The 18,365-nt window shown below is 36.2% G+C and overlaps 1 protein-coding gene across 1 annotated transcript in view; it reads right to left on the minus strand.

The window, feature by feature from the left end:
* SPATA16 (spermatogenesis associated 16) overlaps positions 1-18,365 on the minus strand; it is a 241,553-nt gene that overhangs the window by 37,605 nt on the left and 185,583 nt on the right. The window contains exons 6-7 of the mRNA XM_063078367.1: positions 6,427-6,573; positions 5,209-5,321 (exon numbers count right to left, since the gene is read on the minus strand). Of these exons, the coding sequence (XP_062934437.1) occupies positions 5,209-5,321; positions 6,427-6,573 (260 nt within the window). The remainder of the gene's footprint in view (positions 1-5,208; positions 5,322-6,426; positions 6,574-18,365) is intronic.

Genomic DNA, 18,365 nt, shown 5'->3' on the forward strand with positions numbered 1-18,365 from the left:
ATTTTCACAATTAGTTTTCTCAGTCGAATTTATTTGTACACTTAAATGTTCAGTTTTTAAAACTGAATCCAGATATGAAATAATTGCTTCTTTGTTTTATGTATGCTTCGCCTCCAATAAGGATCATAAATTTATTTAAAAGAGATGCAATATGTCTTAGTGAAAGAATACTGGAACAATATTTTGAAATTCTGATTTCGAGTCTTAGCTCTCAACCCCCTAGCCGTGTGAACATGAATGTATCACCACTCTGAGCCACAGTTTCCTCAGTGGTAGAGGGCAGGTGACACAATGTCACCAAGTTGTAATAGTCACGTGAAATAACATGAGGGAAGATGCTTTTTAAGTTGTCCTTCTCTTAAACCCTAGCTCCAAAGCGGAACTTTCTTCCTGCAGTCAGCACCTCGTTAATAACCAGGACTTTTCTAATATGTGTGAGTTAAGAAAATTTCTTGACTATGAAATATTTCAGGGATTTGGAAGGAAGAGTGATTTGCTAGCTTTAGAAAAGACTTTTTGCTCACTTTATATTTAATATGCTTCCCTTGAAGGTAAATTACTATCCTAACTTTTCATATGCAATTTGTGGAAAAAAAAAGACATGTATTCTTTGTTTCAACAGAGGGAAATTGAAATTTGAAGCAACCAGTGAAAAAGTTCCCTTTGCCATTATAATTTAGTGTATTGCAAAGTTAACTTTTTTCTTAATTAAACCTAATTAAAGATACTAGGTAGCTATTATATACCTAATATTTACAAGGTGATTAGATATTCGGTATGTTTAGGGGATAGATCATAAAAATTCTTGGCATTGCCTAAATATTATTTAGAAATCTACATATTTATCATCATTTATGTGACTTAATATAAATGTGATAATACTTAAAAAAATTGTATAACTGATTCTGCGATTATATCAAGCACTAGTATTATCTTTTGGGTCTCCTGCTATTATGAATGCTTGTTTTAATGCATTGTATTTTCATATGCCAAAACCATTTCCATTAAGGAACACTGTCAAAATGAATGAAAAAGCTCTGAACGTATATGACACAAAGTGTAGTTCTTAACCATTATGTCTGGATGAAAATGTGGATATTTCAAATGGACAACTCTTTAACCTAGTGGGAAATAACACCATGTCTCAGTTACCAGTATTAAGGATGATTGGTTCAGGATAAATATACTTGCCAAGACATTGGTCATTGTCTTCCAATGGAAGTGTCTTGGATATTGACTCTGTTCTACCAAGATGCGTGGGGCAGATTAGCTCATGGTCAGAGCCTCTGTCAATGAGGCTGCAGTCCTGAGTCCAGCACTACTGTGGGCAGTAGACCTACTCGGTGGCTGGAGACGACACCTCTAATCCTGCCTGTGTGAGGGATCTGAGAAAATCCGTGATCTGAGGAAACTGAGCTAAGGAAAAGAATTCGAGATCCACAGGACGCTAGCTCAACTTCATATTAGAAGAATATGTAATTTCAAAGTACAAAGCTTGTATAAAGAAAAAGAAAAGTGTAAAAAACAAAGTCCTTTTGTCAAAGCAAACTAAAATCAGTACAAATAATTAAAGCTTCAACACGGATGAGCTTGGAGGACATTACATTAAGTGGAGTAAACCAGGCACAGAAAGAGAAATATCACATGTCCTCACTCTACGTAGAAGCTAAGAAAGTTGGTGCCATCGAAGAAGAGGGTAGAATGGTGGTTACCAGAGGCTGGGAAGGGCAGCGGGGAGGGAGACAGTGCGGGGTTGGTTAGCAGATACGAAGTCACAGCCGGACAGGAGCAATAAGGTGTAGTGCTCCTGTAATGAAGAACGATTCACTCCATACTTTCAATTAGCTAGAAGAGAGGATTTTGAATGTTCCCAACATGAAGAAATGATAAATGTTTGAGGTATTAAAAAAAAAAAAAAAAAAGACCAGTGGTCGCCAGGGATTCAGGGCAGGAGGGAGGCAGAGAGGGAGGGACGAGCAGGCAGAGCACAGAGGACTTTCAGGGCAGTGACACTACTGTGTATGACACCGTAATGGTGGATACATGGCATTATGTGTTTGACAAAACCCACAGAACTGCACAACACAAAGAGGGAACCCTAATGTAAAATTTAGTTCATAATAATGTATCGAGGTTCATTCATAATTGTAACAAAAGTACCACACGGATGTGAGATGTTAATAATGGGAGAAACTGTGAGTGTGTGTGTGGGGGGGATGTGAACTGCCTGGTTTTTTTGCTCCGTTATTTTTGTAAACTGTTATAAAAACAAAGTCTATTACTTTAAATCAACAAACAAATAAATAAGTAAATGCAAGCCAGATCTCTACTCTAAAAAAGAAAAAGAAAGAAAAGAAAGAAAGGTGTGGGATTAGCTCACAAGGGAGCCCCTGGGGTAGAGACGATGTTCTTTCTCTATCTGGGCTCTGTTTGTGAAAATTCAGCAATTGTGCATTCACAATGTGTACACTTTTCTTTTGTATGTAACACTTCAATAAAAAGTTTATATAAAAAATAGAAAAATAATTAACGCTTCTATGATTCTTGATAATTTACAAACTGCTTCAACATGGATTACATACTTTTGATCTCACAACACTTCTGTGAGGTGGGTCTGGCAGATTTTATAGGTGAGAAAAAAACAGCTCGGAGGTTTAGTGACTTGCCCCAGGGTCACACAGTCAGAGCACAGCCTTTGGCAAACGACTTCATCTGCAGGTGTCGCAAACCAGGGTAGCAAATAAAAAGGACAATGCAGTGTCCAATGTTCAAGTGGATGGCATTTGATGTCTGACAGGAAGAAACACACTTGAGGATATTAACAACACACTTGAGGATCTTAACTGAGGGCTGCTTGGGTCACAGTTAGTGGGCCACATAGGAATAATTTCTAGTCAACAACTCATTACTTGTTTCATTGAGCTTGGTTACCTCCTTTGCAACCGATTTCATTCAATCCTGCTTTATGGAGCTGTGGCTGGGTGAATAATAAGAAACCTAGAGGCCAATATTTGAATATACTTGGGGTCCCTAGGAGCCTTCAGGCTCAGTCACTTCAATTCTATTAAATCTTTTTGAGACAATTTTCCAGAAACTGTTATTTCTTATAGAAGCGAACATAGGAAAGTTGATGAAATTCCTTACAGTTAGCAACGTAGTACTGAGACTCAGTCTAAAGAAGACCGATTTATCAATAAGATAAATCTATTAATTATTATTACTATTATTTATTGTTATTATTTTTTAAAAAGGTGACCGGTAAGGGGATCTTAACCCTTGACTTGGTGTTGTCAGCACCACCCTCTCCCAAGTGAGCCACGGGCTGGCCCTTAATTATTATTATTTTTTAATCTCCTTTACAGGCACATAAAGATACATGCATTTACAAATTTCCACATGGCCAGAATGCCCTTTGAGAGGTGAGAAGATGATGTGTTCAGAACACCGAAGAAGTGTATAATGCGTAGATAGTCCTAACCTGCCTTCTTAACAGTGAGAGCTGAGCTGGCAGCAGGAGATGTGGGCAGTTTCCTGACAGGTAACAAGGTCAGGCAGGCATCATCCCAAACAGTCAATGGCACCAATGGATCACCTCCACAACACCCAGCACATGGGCTCTGGTAGGCTAGCCATGCACCAAGGTGAAGTGATGCTACGTGGTGACAGTTCCCGTTAGCAAAGCTTCCACTGCTACAAAGGGCCTGATGATGACAGTAATGATGCACGTAGGTCTCTAATTAGAATGTGAATGTTGGTGTGGATGTGCGCGTTTGTGTGTGCGTGTGTGTTTGACTGGAGGAGGTTGTGCTAGAGGGTGAATGACAGAACAAGGCCTAAAATTTGGAGTAGAGCCAATGAGATTGCTATGGATTGAGTATTTGTGTTACCTAAAATTCATATATTGATGCCTCAACTCCCAGTGTGATGGCATTTGGAGATAGGGCCTTTGGGAGGTAATCAGGGTTAGATGAGGTTATGAGGGTGGGGCCCTCGTGGTGGGATTAGTGTCCTTTTAAGAAGAGACACCAGAGAGCTTGCTCACTCTCTCCACCATGTAAGGACATGGTGAGAAAGCAGCTGTCTGCAAGCCAAAAAGAGTGCCGTCATCAGCACTTGGCCATGCTGGCACCCTGACCTTTCTGCCTCCAGAAATGTGAGGAAATATATTTCTGTTGGTTAAGCCACCCCTTTCTATGGTATTTGGTTATGGCAGCCCGAGCTGATTAAGACAGAGATGGATGTCTAATTAACAGAAATACACAGAGATAATAGAGTGAAACATGGTTGCAGTAAAGGTGGAGCTGTGTGTTAGGAAAGTCAGTAAAAATGTGCTTTTGTATTTGTAATGCACAGAATTACAAGTCATGCAAACTTATAGATTAGGTGTTTTATAGCTTTTCTAAAATGCTAAGTAATATTATTGAGCATATAAACCGCTGAGCAGATGTTAAGGTAAGCAGTTGTAAGGTAAGAACCATCGAATCAGTGATGTAATACAAAAGCCACAAGAAGAAATTCTTTAAAATTTCCAATTTACAGGCTTTTTGAAAAATATTAAAAGAGTAGAAACCTGCAGCCTATATAGCCTGTTAATGAGAAGTTCTCTTTATACACTTTCAGAACAATGGCTTAAATTTTGTAAAATAGCACAGCATAATTCAGGTCTTATTTTGGGGTTTTTAAGACTGAAAAGTAAAAAAGACATTTTCACTGGATCATAGAAAGGGATTAGGCATTTTACCTAAAGCCTGTACAAAGATCAATTGTAAATGTCTAGAGCGGCATCCAATTCATCAGTGTGGTATGGAGGTACTAGCTCAAAAAGTTCTGAATTCTTGTGTAGGTAACGAAATGGTTATATGCAATAGCTCAAAAAATGAAATAGGAAAAACATTGTGCTTGCTAAAATTTTGTTCTCCATTTGAAATGAGAAATCTACTGCAAGCCTGAATTAGATGGGAGACACAAAGAAAAGGCTCTTTAAACATACACCAGCCTAATAAATGCTTGAAAATGCAAATTGTAGCATTATAATATGTTTTAGAATATAAAAGGAATAAAATCATTAGCAAAAATTTGCTTGGTTTTGCAAACAAGATTTACTGTGAATGTTTCTAAAATTCCCCAGCACTTGCAATATTTGCACCATAAACTTCTAGAATTCTCTAATATTTGTACATTGGACAAATATAAGATTCAAATACCTACATTCAATTGGGTGCTTCCAATAAAATCCAATATTGGTAAGATTCGCTTCCCCATTGTCTCCATGTGTCTCACTGTGTCTTCTCTGCTCAGCAGACCAAAGGGAGTTTTACATTCTAAAAATCGTAACAATAGACTTTTATAACTATTTCTTCCAGACTTCCATTTCAAAATGCATTCTTTAGCAAGCTATAAACAGATATCTCAATATTAACAGATACGAAATCTTTAATATCAAAACTAGTCTCATCCCAAGACCATATGTATAACAGTGAAAGATCTATGAGGAGACAGGCAGAGGAGACACTGCCCTTTAGAGACTATCATTTATTCATTTTGTTGTGTTTCTTGATTGAGAGATCCGAGAGACAGTTTATAACAATTCACCTATCTCTGCAGAATATGTTTTTCCCGAGTTGTGGAAAAATGTTGTCATAAATGTGTCTGATTCTTGTCTTGTTCCTCCCAGGTATTATTCAAGTGTGCAGATCCCACTGACTTTGAATGTAGCTCGAAGTTCAGATAAGCCTCAGAGGACACAGCATCAGACAAAACACAGATTCTTAATTATGCAGTTAGAGCTGACAGAATAAATTCAACCTGGCCATGAATTCAGCCCATAAATTTGAGAGTTCAACTCCATGTGAATATTTTCTTGATTTTCAGCTAGAGTTGCTGAACACCATTTAATTGTAATACTCTTTAGGAGAACTAAACTCTTGGCTAATTACATATGAAAACAGTGGAACGACAACATATTCCAAAACTCTTGGCAAATTACATAGCAAAAGAGTGGAATACTTACAGAACAGATAATCCAAGTGATGTAAAGTTGTCATTGACTATATTGCTATATTTTTAATTTCACGTATAGTTTGTTGCAAAATTTTATCCTACGTTTGCTAATTGATGATGATAAAGCTTGTATTCTTTAAGTGCCCTATGATTAGGCATTCGTGATAATGGAGGTTGGGATGATGGTTTGAGAGAGGGGGGTGGGCACTCCAGGACTGTGTGTGTTCTTGAGAAAAAGCTTTTCTGGAATCAGAATTCCAGCAATGTTAACTAACCCACAAAGATTAGAAGGAGTTAATTACAATCCTCAAACTTTTGAGGGTCCAGGCCCTACTATATGATAGACCCTATGATGAATAAGACTTGATGAATAATGCACACTTCCTGCCTTATAAAGAGAGATAATAGTAGGTCCGGATGATTTACCTGTAAATGTTGGCAGCTTCCTACTTGATACTTTTTCCAAAAACTTCCCATCTTCTTTGTTTTTGAATCCAAGAGTCAAGAGATATTGTTGGGGAGGAAAAGATGACCAGTCAACCGTTTGAGGCAACATATGGAGTCCCTGAAGATCTGAAATATGACAGAGAAGAACTAAGAGACTTTGTGATGGTTTATTATTTTCAGGGTATTTTTTCCCTGCAGATTTCAAAAATTGCACTTGGAAAAAATGATAAATACAAACATTAAAGGTACAAAGTAAAATTACGTGCATCAGAAGGTCAAATAGATACCATATCAAAGTCATATTTCATTGTTTATATTTTCTTAGTAATCTAAACATAAAGTATAGCAATAAAATATGGCTAGATTATGTGGTCATCTTTCCCCATCTATGAAACTATGGACATTCAGGACAGCTTGCAGGCTTAATATTTTTCTCTATGATTCTTTTTAAGAGAATTTGATTTTTATGTTCATAGTTTAAGATATAAGAAAATAATGTCACATAAAGGGAAAGAGAAAGATTACCAAGTGAGAAATAAAATATGAAGCTAATTTAGTTACCATCCTTCCTACAGTTGTAGAAGAAAATTTAAAATGATAAATGCACTGACTATTATAATTAGACTTGGAAATAATTCCAGCATCATGAAAATGGTTCTAAAACAAACTCAATTCTTAATGACCATGAGAGCTAATATTTACTGAGTGCTTATTTTCTACCTGCCCCTCTTCTAAGAGTTTTATGTGCACTGCCTTTTACATCCTCATAATAATTTTAAGATTGGTGTTATTGTCCCCATTTTATGAATAAGAAAGTTAAGGAACATAGATGGAAAGTAACTTGCCCAAAAACACAGCCTGAAAGTGGACAAGGCAGGATCACACTAGGAAGTCTGATTCCAGAGACCACGGGCTTAGCTACTATGCTCTGCTTCAGGATTGCTTGGCTCTGATTGACTTTGGGGTGGGGATATGTCAGCCACAGGATCTTGGAAGCCAGGTTCACTTAATTCATTTCCATTTTGAGTAACAAGGCTTTGGTTTGTTATTACAGACTTCTCAAATGAAGGATGATGAACAGAGATATTTAATAAACTTTTGTTGCTTAACACTGCCAGAAAGAGGAAAAGATGAAATTCCAACTATCCTTAAATTATGATTTAGTTATAAGTCGATTTTTAACATAGAATCAGAACTCACATGGTTATGGTTCAAATATAGCCTTCAATATTTATCACCAATAAAAAGTGGAACTGTTTGAATCCTGGCATACTGACCACCACCCTCATCAGTGTATCCCACATGCAATAGTTGCCTCGAGCCTCTCTGCAAAACCCCAATTTTTCAAAGCACAGTTTGGAAAACACTGCAGTAAGTTATTTGGCACAGTTTGGGTAAATAAATAGCGTATGTCTGTCAAATAGAGAGTTAAATTGCATGATGATTATTTAAAGAATTAAAATATCACAAAATAAACACAGAAGAAAAACATACTAATCATTTGTTTAGTCTTCCCTCGGTGACTTCAGATCAGGTTATCCCTTAATGTTTGAGAGCTAAGATTTACCTGGCACTTTTTCTGTGTCATGAACTTTATCAGGATTATCTTTTTCACTCAACAACCATGGGGAGCAGGGCATATTATCACACCCACCCTACAGATGATACATCTGGAGCTTTGAGAGGTTACAATCTTGCCCAAGATCACACAGTGAGCAAATGGAGGGACCAGAAGTGAAAGTCAGGCAGCTGGATGCCACAATGCAAAGGCTTACTTCTCAAAACTATCCCCATGACAATTTAGGATCATGGCTATTTAAATCAATGAGAAACATGTTATAGAAGCATGAAAATGCCAGTAAATAGGTGGTGGACACTCTCGGTGTAGAAAAGTACAGCAAATGTTCAGAGTTCTCTGGACCAACAGAGTAACTTTCAGGCACTTTAACATGCACATTGCAGTATTACATGCAGTATTAGATTTGGTGTTTTTTCTTTAAAAGGTTGGCTTATTTGTGTAAACAAGGTAAAATGTGATTTCTGCCTTTTAATTTCAAAGTGCAGGCAGTTGCTTTGGTTTTGAAATCTGTAGCACATAATCACAGATATAACCTCTGTTTCAACGTAATACTCGTACTACATCACTCAAGTATGAACAAGAATTTACTAGTTTTATTAAAGTTGCCAATAATGGGATTGTGTGAAAAGGCAACTGTGTAACCTGGGGATTTGGCATTTTCTGGTACAGCACTATTACTAACACCAGCCAGATGTTTGAGGGCTCTATTATATAGATAACATAAAGACTTGGAGAGGTTGATCTCTCCTTGCCCTTAAATATTTGGTGGATAAAGAGGAGAGATCAATACTAATAATGGCAGTAATTAGATGAACTAGAAAAACTAATGTTAGCACTATATAGCTCGTTTATTTTAAAATATGCTTGCAAAACATAGGTATTTTCTGTTCCTCTTGAGCCATATGTTTTATCCTGTGAATATGTGATCCATTATTAACTCCTAGTTGAAGTTTTAAAATGTGAGAGGCCCCTACATTCATACTGTTAAATTTAGAAAAAAAAAATTTTTAAGTATCATTCCTTTTCCATTTGTATGCAGAATAAATTGCCATTGTATGAACATTTAGCCTAGCAGGTGGTCTATGACCCAGAATGACAACACACTTACCAGATGTTGAATCTCATGTAACATTAATTTGAGTGCTAATCGTCCTCAATTTTGTGCTCATAAACCTCTACCTACGTCCAAAAAGCCCTGTGCCTCAGGTGGATATGAAAATTAACCAGATTATATTGTCCTTTGGTAGGAAAGTGGAATTGATTAAAAATGTCTTCTTTGCTCCTGTTATGTCAGAAGAAAACTTGGGAGAAATGAATCCTTCAGTGCATTTCTTTACAATTTATTACAATTGAAAATGACTGTGACTGAATTCATTATTCAAAAATCGGTTTGTAGGTATGACACAGTTCTAAATTTTTACCATTAGGGAAGTAGATGCTTTAAAAAATAACATCAAAGATAGATTATGCAGATTAAATTTCTTACAGAAACATAGTCTTCCAATTTTTCTCCCCCAGATGAAAGATGTCTAACTTTCAGCAAAAGAGGTTAAACGGTTTTTCCCATCTCAGGAAAATTTCATTGTATCATGGAAGGCTGTAACTGATCGGTTTTCAAGTCCGCAAATTATTCAAGCTCTTTGACCTCTGCACTTGTTGCCACCTCATTAAAATCACCTCCCTGGAGTTTAGTGTCTCTATCTGTTTTTCTCTCTCCCACCCACCCCCCCATACTGTTCCCTCTTTCTCTCTCTCTCCTCGTGCCTTCCCATTCAGTGCTCCTCAAAGCTGTCTCTGGCTCACCCATGTTCTCCTCATTCCTTGGGAATTCCTCTAGTTTTGTGGTTTTAGCTATTATTTCTAACCAAAAGATTGTGGAACACAGTTACAATCCCATCTGAAAATTTTCACCAAATTCAAACACAGTACTTCTGAATAACTACTGGGACATTGCAATCTGCTCATAATTCCAAATATTACCTCAAATAGAGCAAATATGTTCCTCAAAAGTGGTTTTAATAGTCTCTTACAACTTCCTTTTTCCCTGATTTACACCAACATGTTATGAAGATAAGCCATTATTCACTCAATTATTCCAGCTTAAAATTTTGAAGCCATGATTGGCTTTTCTTTTCTCTTATTCCCTGACATTTAGTGAGTCTCAAAAACTAATTAAATCTGCCCATTGCAATATATCCCATTTCACACTCTTTCTTTGTATTATCATTGCTATCATCGTGAACAAATTTCTCATCACAAAACATGTGGATTACAGAGTGTCCTAACCAGCCTCACTGCTACCGGTATGCTTCATGCCAATAAATCTCCACACCACCACCTGATGAATGTTTTTGGAACATCATCTTTGTCATTGTGAGTTCACAGGAACTTCTGTGACATCTCCTTTCCTAGCATTCAAGGCTCTCAGCTGTGTATATCTTCTTCACAATCTATACCTGATTCTTATCTTTTCTCTAGTATAAACCTTTATCTTTAGTTCTGCCGATATGACTATCGTATTAGTCCATTTCTGTTGCATATAACAAAATATACAGGATGGGGTATTTTGTAAAGAAAATGAAATTTACTGCTTACAGTTTCTGAGTCTGGGAAGTTCAAAGTCCAAGGATTACATCTGGTGGTGGTGACAGTGACTCCACACATTGCAAGACAGTGGAAGTAGAGAGAGCAGAGACTGACCTCCTCATTTACTCTAAGGCCCTCAGAACCAGGCCCATGACCCCCTTTTTTAATCCATTCACTACAGCATGGTCCTACAATCTAATCATGTCCCCAAAGCCCCACCTTTCAATTGCCATAATAGGATTTCCATCCTCTCAACAGTCACAGTGGGGGCCAAGTTTCCAATATATAAAACTTGGGGGACACAATTCAAGTGTCACTGAGTTTGGGGGGACATAATTCAATCCACTACAAATAAGTTGTACTAGCCTGTGCTATCCTGCCTTTCAACTTTTGTTTGTGATTTTCCATGCGGAAATACCCACCTGTTCTCCAGATTATTCCTTTATTCTGTTGATCCCTATCTTCCCAGAAGCGCCTAATTTAAGTCTCACCTTGCCCATTAACGATTACCTCAATATTTCAATATCTGCCCTTCAAACTCTTAAAGATGAAAGAATAGTAAAGGTGTTTGTCTATCTGTGGACATCTGTACTATTCACTCCAGAGTGAATCTCCTGTTTCATGGGGGCATGTCTTATCTTCCTGACAAATTTTAATCTTCTTGAAAATTACATCTTCCTGTTATGTTTATGCCCTAAACACGTAGTGGATGCTCAACTAATACTTAAGTTGATTCTAAAAATAAACTTTTCCAAATTCCAAATATTTAGTGGTCCAAATGACAATAGAATTGCAAAAAGTCAGAACTAATAAAATGTCCAGAGCTTCTGAGATATGATTTATTTCCTGTCACTAAACTTAGGGAAAAATTAGTCTTTGTTCTTTATTTTCCTTAAACCCTAAATGGGTTCTGTTCATCTTATGAAGGGTGAGTGAAGTGAAATAATTTGTACTGATAACTCAGTGGAATATATGCTTAAATGAACAGAACAAATTTGCCTGGATGGAAAAATTATTTGCATAGTCAGGTCATACCTGTGCTACAGTTTATTCTCTGGGGAATATGAACTCCTAGTAACAAAAGAAGATTGGATTAACAGGGACAGTCTGGCTTGGTGACACCATTGACAGCACCAGAAAGGCATCTGCAAAAACTATGAAATATTGATTATAGATGCACAGACTCATCTATATATGTGAAGGATAGCTGTATTTGTTATGAAGTTAAATATCTGTAAAATAAATAATTGACCTCTCTGGAAGTAAAGCATGAAATATAGACACCGTTATCATCTGTATTATCTGTTGGACACCTCATCATAACCACAGCCCAAAGACTGTGAATAAACATTTCAAAGCAAATTTTGGAAAAGAAAAATCACACAGATTTTAAAATTCTTTTGGAAGTATGCAAATTTGTTAGTGTTCTATCACTAGCTTTCTGTAAGTTTCATTTCCTTCTCTACTTTCTGGTGTCTGTGTCATTTCCCTGCCCTTTGTCCATAACAAAATGTTCTGACATTTTGCGTTAGAGCAAAATCTCATTTCTAAAGGTCCCAATTGTTCAGTGTGAGATGGGACCATGTAAGTTTAATATGGCTTCTTTTTACTGATCAGTTTCAGAGTTTAGCTTCAGTACCTTCATAATGCCAGCACTTTGTCATTACTTCTTTCTCAATCATTTTCTGAGTTTTATCCTGTACTCTTTTTAATGCCAATACTTCTATCTTGGAAGTTATTCACAGATTCACATCAGCAAGAAAATAGCAAAAGGCAGCAACTTTGCAGCTTAGTTATCATTATTGCTCCACATAAATAATATAATGGTTTCTATTTTTAAAAACATAGGTAGCATATTTTGGCTTTTGCATTTGATGTGTGAGAAAGCTGTGTATATAATGAATCTTTGTACAATAAATTACATTTTCCCTTTGACCTTTATTATAATTTCAGAGTAATAGATGCAAGTGGAAAAAAATTGGTTTCCATTTCTAAGAATCCTAATTTTCACTTTGGGCTGCTGGTCTACTTCACCAAGACTAATTTTGGTATATTTAAGTTTCCTCTCATAACTCGTATAAGTATTTAGAAAGACAAACAATCTCACAGGGTTTTTACACATGGTTCATTTCTATTTCTTTGGAATTCTTATTGATTCTAAAGTTTTACACGTAATCAGCTATATTGGATCTTTATTCTGGGATTTATTCATTACAGTGCCTTAATTCCACCCTAACCACAGTAGATTTGAGATAATACAAACATTAAAGATACTGCTATTCCCCTTAATATTTATTAGACTCGCTATCAGTGAAATAATACAATATTGCTATAATTCCAATAAACTGCTGTCTTATTGCACAGGTCATCGGTTAGTTGGCAACCTGGTATGCATTTTTCTCCTCCCTCCTCATTTTTTCACTTGGGAAATTCTCTCAATCCCCTCCTGTCCTAAAAGTGAGCCCCCATTGACTTAAGTCAATCAATCAGTGACATTCCCTTGACCCCAGTTATTGGTTCCATCATAAGAATGATGCAATTTGGGCCAATGTAAAAGAGTGAGCTCCAGGAATTGTGTGGAGAAGGCACTCACTGTTCCTTAGGACAGTGTAATTTGAGATCTGTAATGACATTTGAGCCTTTTGCTATTACATTCAAGAACCTAGAACTTGAAACCTGGTACAGATAGTGGAACTCTAGGTATAACCTAAGAATAAGGTTGACTATAGAAATCAAGCAGTAAGAGATACTGAGTTGTTGCACTGAGTGGTACTTAAAGATGGTCCCCCTGGTAGAGCTTTCAGTTGTGTAAATTAACGTGTTCTGTGCCTTGTCCTACCCCCAAAGATTTCTGATTCAGGGATTTAGCGAGTAGTTAGTTTAACATATCTACAAGTAATATGGGATCATTAAAATATTATAGTTGAGATGTAAGACAGTCATAAACCCTTCAAGTTGAATTTCTGGGAAGATTATTTTCCTTATTTAAGAAAAATAAGTTTGACAATTGGTAATTATTAATTTTTATAGCTACCACAAAGGTAGCAAAACTAAATATATCTTCGTGATGCCATTATTATGATATTATTATTAATAACCAGACTTAAATTTATAACAGGATAATGAAAAATAATACATTTTAACATGATTTTTCTTGATCTATATCATATTTATTATTGTTCCACTTTTGGTTACATTCTACATCTCACAGAAAGTGACTCTTGGGTAGTTAATTTAAGAATGCATAGTGAAAGTCTTATATAATCTCAAAGCCTTAATTTTCCTTACTATCCACATTGGTAACCTATTTATTGGTTTGTTTAGATTCCACTTTGTTCTGGAAGTGTAATGACTTGCCTTTCATAAATACGTACAAGATAAGATAAAGTGTAAAATAGTGTTTGAGGCAAATAGATCAAAAGAAAAAATAAGAGACAGATGTTGAAGTCTAAGTGAGATTAGAAGACAAAATATATTTTATAAGCTCCTGTAGACTTGTTAGCAGTAAAAAGGGCCAAATACAAGGGAACTTGAAAAAGTTCATGGAAAAATGAAATTGAAAGATAACATGAATCTTTCCATGAACTTTTTGACAACCCCTCGTATATCATTCACAATGTTCCTACAATTAAAGAAAATCCTACCACCTCAGAGAAGCACAGTGATTTCTTTTCCTGAGACCAAAGACTTTCTTTGATACTTTCTGTTGAAACCAGTTTAGGAGTACTACAATTTTTTATTTAATAAGCTCAATTATTGCAGATAATTCAAAAACAATTAATTATCATGATTATCATGTACAAAATTATTATTGCTCATGAATGATCATGATTCACAAGCAAATGATCTCATGGTAATTACTCAGGAATTTTCTGTAGTAACATATAAATTTTGAAAATCATCAAGGTTTTGATTTAGGACTTGACAAGATGCTGCTTAAATATGAAAGTCTAAATGAAGAGATATCTTGATTATTAAGTATTAGATACTACTATCCACTATTCACTATTAGTAGTCAGTTTGGTCGTGATAAAACTACTTTTAATGTGTTTTATTTTTTGTTAAACTCAGAAATAAAATAACTGTCTTTGGCCTCTCTTATTATTCTCTATAGCTTTGGAAGTTCAGGCCAAACTAATAAGGCCTGAAGTAAAAATGAGGGATATAAATATTGGAAGTGAAGAGACCAAATTATCATTACTTAAGAAGAGATGGTTGTTTATGTAGAAAACCAAACAGGATAAACTGAAAATCTGCTAATAAAGACTACTTCAGTAAAGTATAAAATATATACTTATATATAAAGTTCAATATAAACATGTAAGATCTAAAAAGTAAAACAAAATATGTAGTTATAATAAAATATGCAGTATAATGAAAACAATGGTTTGATCCATAATGACAACAAAATTATGGAAATATTAGAAATAAGCTTAATAAGATATATAACAGATGAAGAACTGATTACCTAATTTATTTGACAAATATTTATAGTCTTTCCTATAAATATGTGTCTACAAATACGTGTCAGGTATTAGGATAAAAAGGTAAATAATGAATGCAATGATGTTGCTTACCATTTGGCACATGCAGTGTACAAGTAAACAGTCAATCATGATATAGCATGATACATTCTTAAATGAAAGAGATTGAGGAACCAGTGGAATGAAGGAGATAACCCAATTTAACAATTGACATAGGGAGAAGAGTAAACTTGTCTGATTTGTCTAGGGCCTGTAGTAGACTTTTTTTCCCTTCCGGGAATTTTTATTTATTTATTTATTTTTGTCATTTGAATTATTTTGTTTTATTTTTTTTCCCTCTGTTTAAAACTTTTTTATTTTATCATTACACAATGTAAACATTTTTTGTGTGGCTCTGTAGCAATTTCTCCCTAACCTTATGGTAATTTTAACTATAGGCACGTGGAATAAGATTTGCATTTACACTACCTGGGTGGTCTAGGACATTTTAAGTCTAGAAATAAAGGATTTCTGATTGCTAGCACTTTATGGTATCTGGGGAAAGCAAAAGGATGCGGAATCAACCCAGACAGCACAGAATTCTCACAGATAAAGCTCCCCTGAATAATGGCTTACACCCAAGAGTAAAAAACACACGAAGACACAATCTACAATGAGTGAGAGGTGGTGTGATATCACAGAAAGATATTTGGTCTTTGTTCATGGTTCCTGGCACAAAACTCCTAATAAACTTGGAATTTCCTGAGTAATAAGGATAATAGGAGTGTCCTTTGTTCACGTGAGACAATTCTTGGTAGACCCCTAGCTAGCTTCAGGATGGGGGATGGTCACTAGAAAAACCAAGCCTTAATTAGAAGATTGGAACTTTCTATCCCCCACCCCTCAACCTTTGGGGAGGAGAGAGGAGCTGAAGATCAGGTTAATCACCAATAGCCAATGATTTAATCAATTATGCCTAAGTAATGAACCTCCATGAAACCCCCTGAACAACAGAGTTTAGAGAGCTCCCAGTTTGGTGAACACATCAAGGTCCTGAGAGGGTGGCATGCTCAGAGAGGTGTGGAAGCTCTCCACGCCCCCCCCCCCCACCATACCTTGCCCTGTGCTTCTCTTCTATCTGGCTGTTCTTAAACTGTGTCCTTTATAATAAACTGGTACTGTAATAGTAAGTAAAGCACTTTCCTGAGTCCTGATAGTTCTTTTGGCAAATTATCAAACCTAAAGAGAAGGTCATGGAAACCCCTGTGTGGGGAAAATAGAGTTAGTCAGGCTCCCTCAGCTCAGGTCTGACTGGGGGGGTCCAGCAGCACATTTCTTGTAAACAAGTTGTGTGGGTGGAGTTAATGTGCATGTGCACCCATGTATCTTTCTAGTTAACTGCTATTGTGTGTTCTTCAGTTTGTGAAGCAGGCTGGCCAGCAGAGAGCTCCTGTCTAACAACAGAGGGTGTTTACTCTGCTGGCAGCTGCTCAGTTTCAGTTTTTCTTTGGACTTTGCCAGTAGCAGTTGAGTTTCTGAGTTTCTCCTGTGGACTGTTTAATTCCTAGATGTGTGTGTGCTGAATAAAGACTATTCCTTCTTCAACCAAGGCTCCAAGGACCTTTTTGCCTTTACCTAGCTCATAGACCTGCATGTGAAGGGTTTGTGAATGGGCTTGAGGGGTCTGTGAGCTTCAGACCCTAGCCCTAATGCTACACCCTGAATTATAGAAGTATGGGAGGCCTGGGACTTGTGACTGGTATCTGAAGTGGGAGGCAGGCTTATGAGACTGAGCCCTTAATCTGTAGGATCTGTGCTAATTCCAGGTAGTTAGTGTCATAATTGAATTGAATTGTTAAACACCTAACAGAGGTGTCAGAGGAAGCTCTGTGCTCCCCCTGCCCCTTGGATACCTTGCCCTATGCATCTCTTCCATTTGGCTGTTCCTGAGTTGTATTTTTTATAATAAACCAGTAAACATAAGTAAAGTCTTTACCTGCATTCAGTGAGCCATTCTAGCAAATTATTGACCCTGAAGAGGGGGTTGTGGAAAACTTCTGATTTACAGTTGGTTAATCAGAAGTACATTGGCTCCCACAGGACTTGCGACTGGTGTCTGAAGTGAGTGCAGTCTTGTGGGACTTAACCCTTTAACTTGCAGGATCTGACACTAACTCCAGGTAGTAGTATCAGAAGTTAATTAGATTGTTGGACACCCCGTTGGCTTTGGAGAGGGGGAGAATTGGTTGGTGTCAGAGAAAACACCTCAGAGATGGCAAAACACCAAATAGCAGATTAGCTTTCCAAGATCTTAAGAAATAGCACTGTTAGATACAGAACATAAAATGTGCATTTAAAATACTAAAATATAATAAAAACAATGAGAAGGAAACAAGATCCAAAAAAGATAGCTTTGAAAAAGATCTAAATAGAACTTCTAAGAGTGAAAAAAACATAATTATTGAAATGAAAGTTTTGATACATATATTAAAGAGCAATCCAGACAGAACTAAAGTAAGGATGAAAACGCAGATTTGAGAAAATTTCACAGTTCAGCACAGAGAGACAAAGACATGGAAAATGTAATAAGCAGCTTCAGTGATGTGGAAGATAGAATGAGTAGAGGTAAAAAATCTCCAGTGAAAAGTCTAAAACTAGAGAATAGAGAGAATCAGGGACCAGAGTATTCATAAAGAATACTTAATATTTAATTCCATAAATTATGGACACAGTGACTAAGCAGGTGAAGAAAAAAATTTACACCTAGACACATCTTAGTTAAACTGTAGAATGTCAAATAACACATAATCTTAAAAACACCACAGATAAAAGATTATCTACAAAAAAAAAGAAAGCTGACTTCTCAACAGCAATGATACAAGTCAGAAGACACCGAAATAATATTTTCAAAGTAGTAATTTTTCAGCTCAGAATTTTATACCCTATTGAACTGTTACCCAAGAACTAGGGTGAATTAGAGACATTTTGGACAATTAGAAGTGAAGAGTTTATTTCCAACAGACCCTTACTTCAGGAATATCCAAAGGATGTACTTTACAAACAAGGAAATAAAATCCAGAAGGACTGAAATGTGAGAGGAAATTGATAGACATATGTATATAAAAAATATAAATAAATGTTGACTATGTAAAAATTATGACCATTATAACTAATTTGGAGAGTCAGGGAAAATATCAAGTTGAAATAAAAATATGGATCTATAATATTAGGGGGTAATCTTAGGTAAAGCATTCTAAGACTCTTATCTTGTTTGGAAAAGATAAGCATTA

This window comes from Cynocephalus volans, chromosome 1, assembly GCF_027409185.1.
Source record: "Cynocephalus volans isolate mCynVol1 chromosome 1, mCynVol1.pri, whole genome shotgun sequence".
Lineage (NCBI taxonomy): Eukaryota > Metazoa > Chordata > Mammalia > Dermoptera > Cynocephalidae > Cynocephalus > Cynocephalus volans.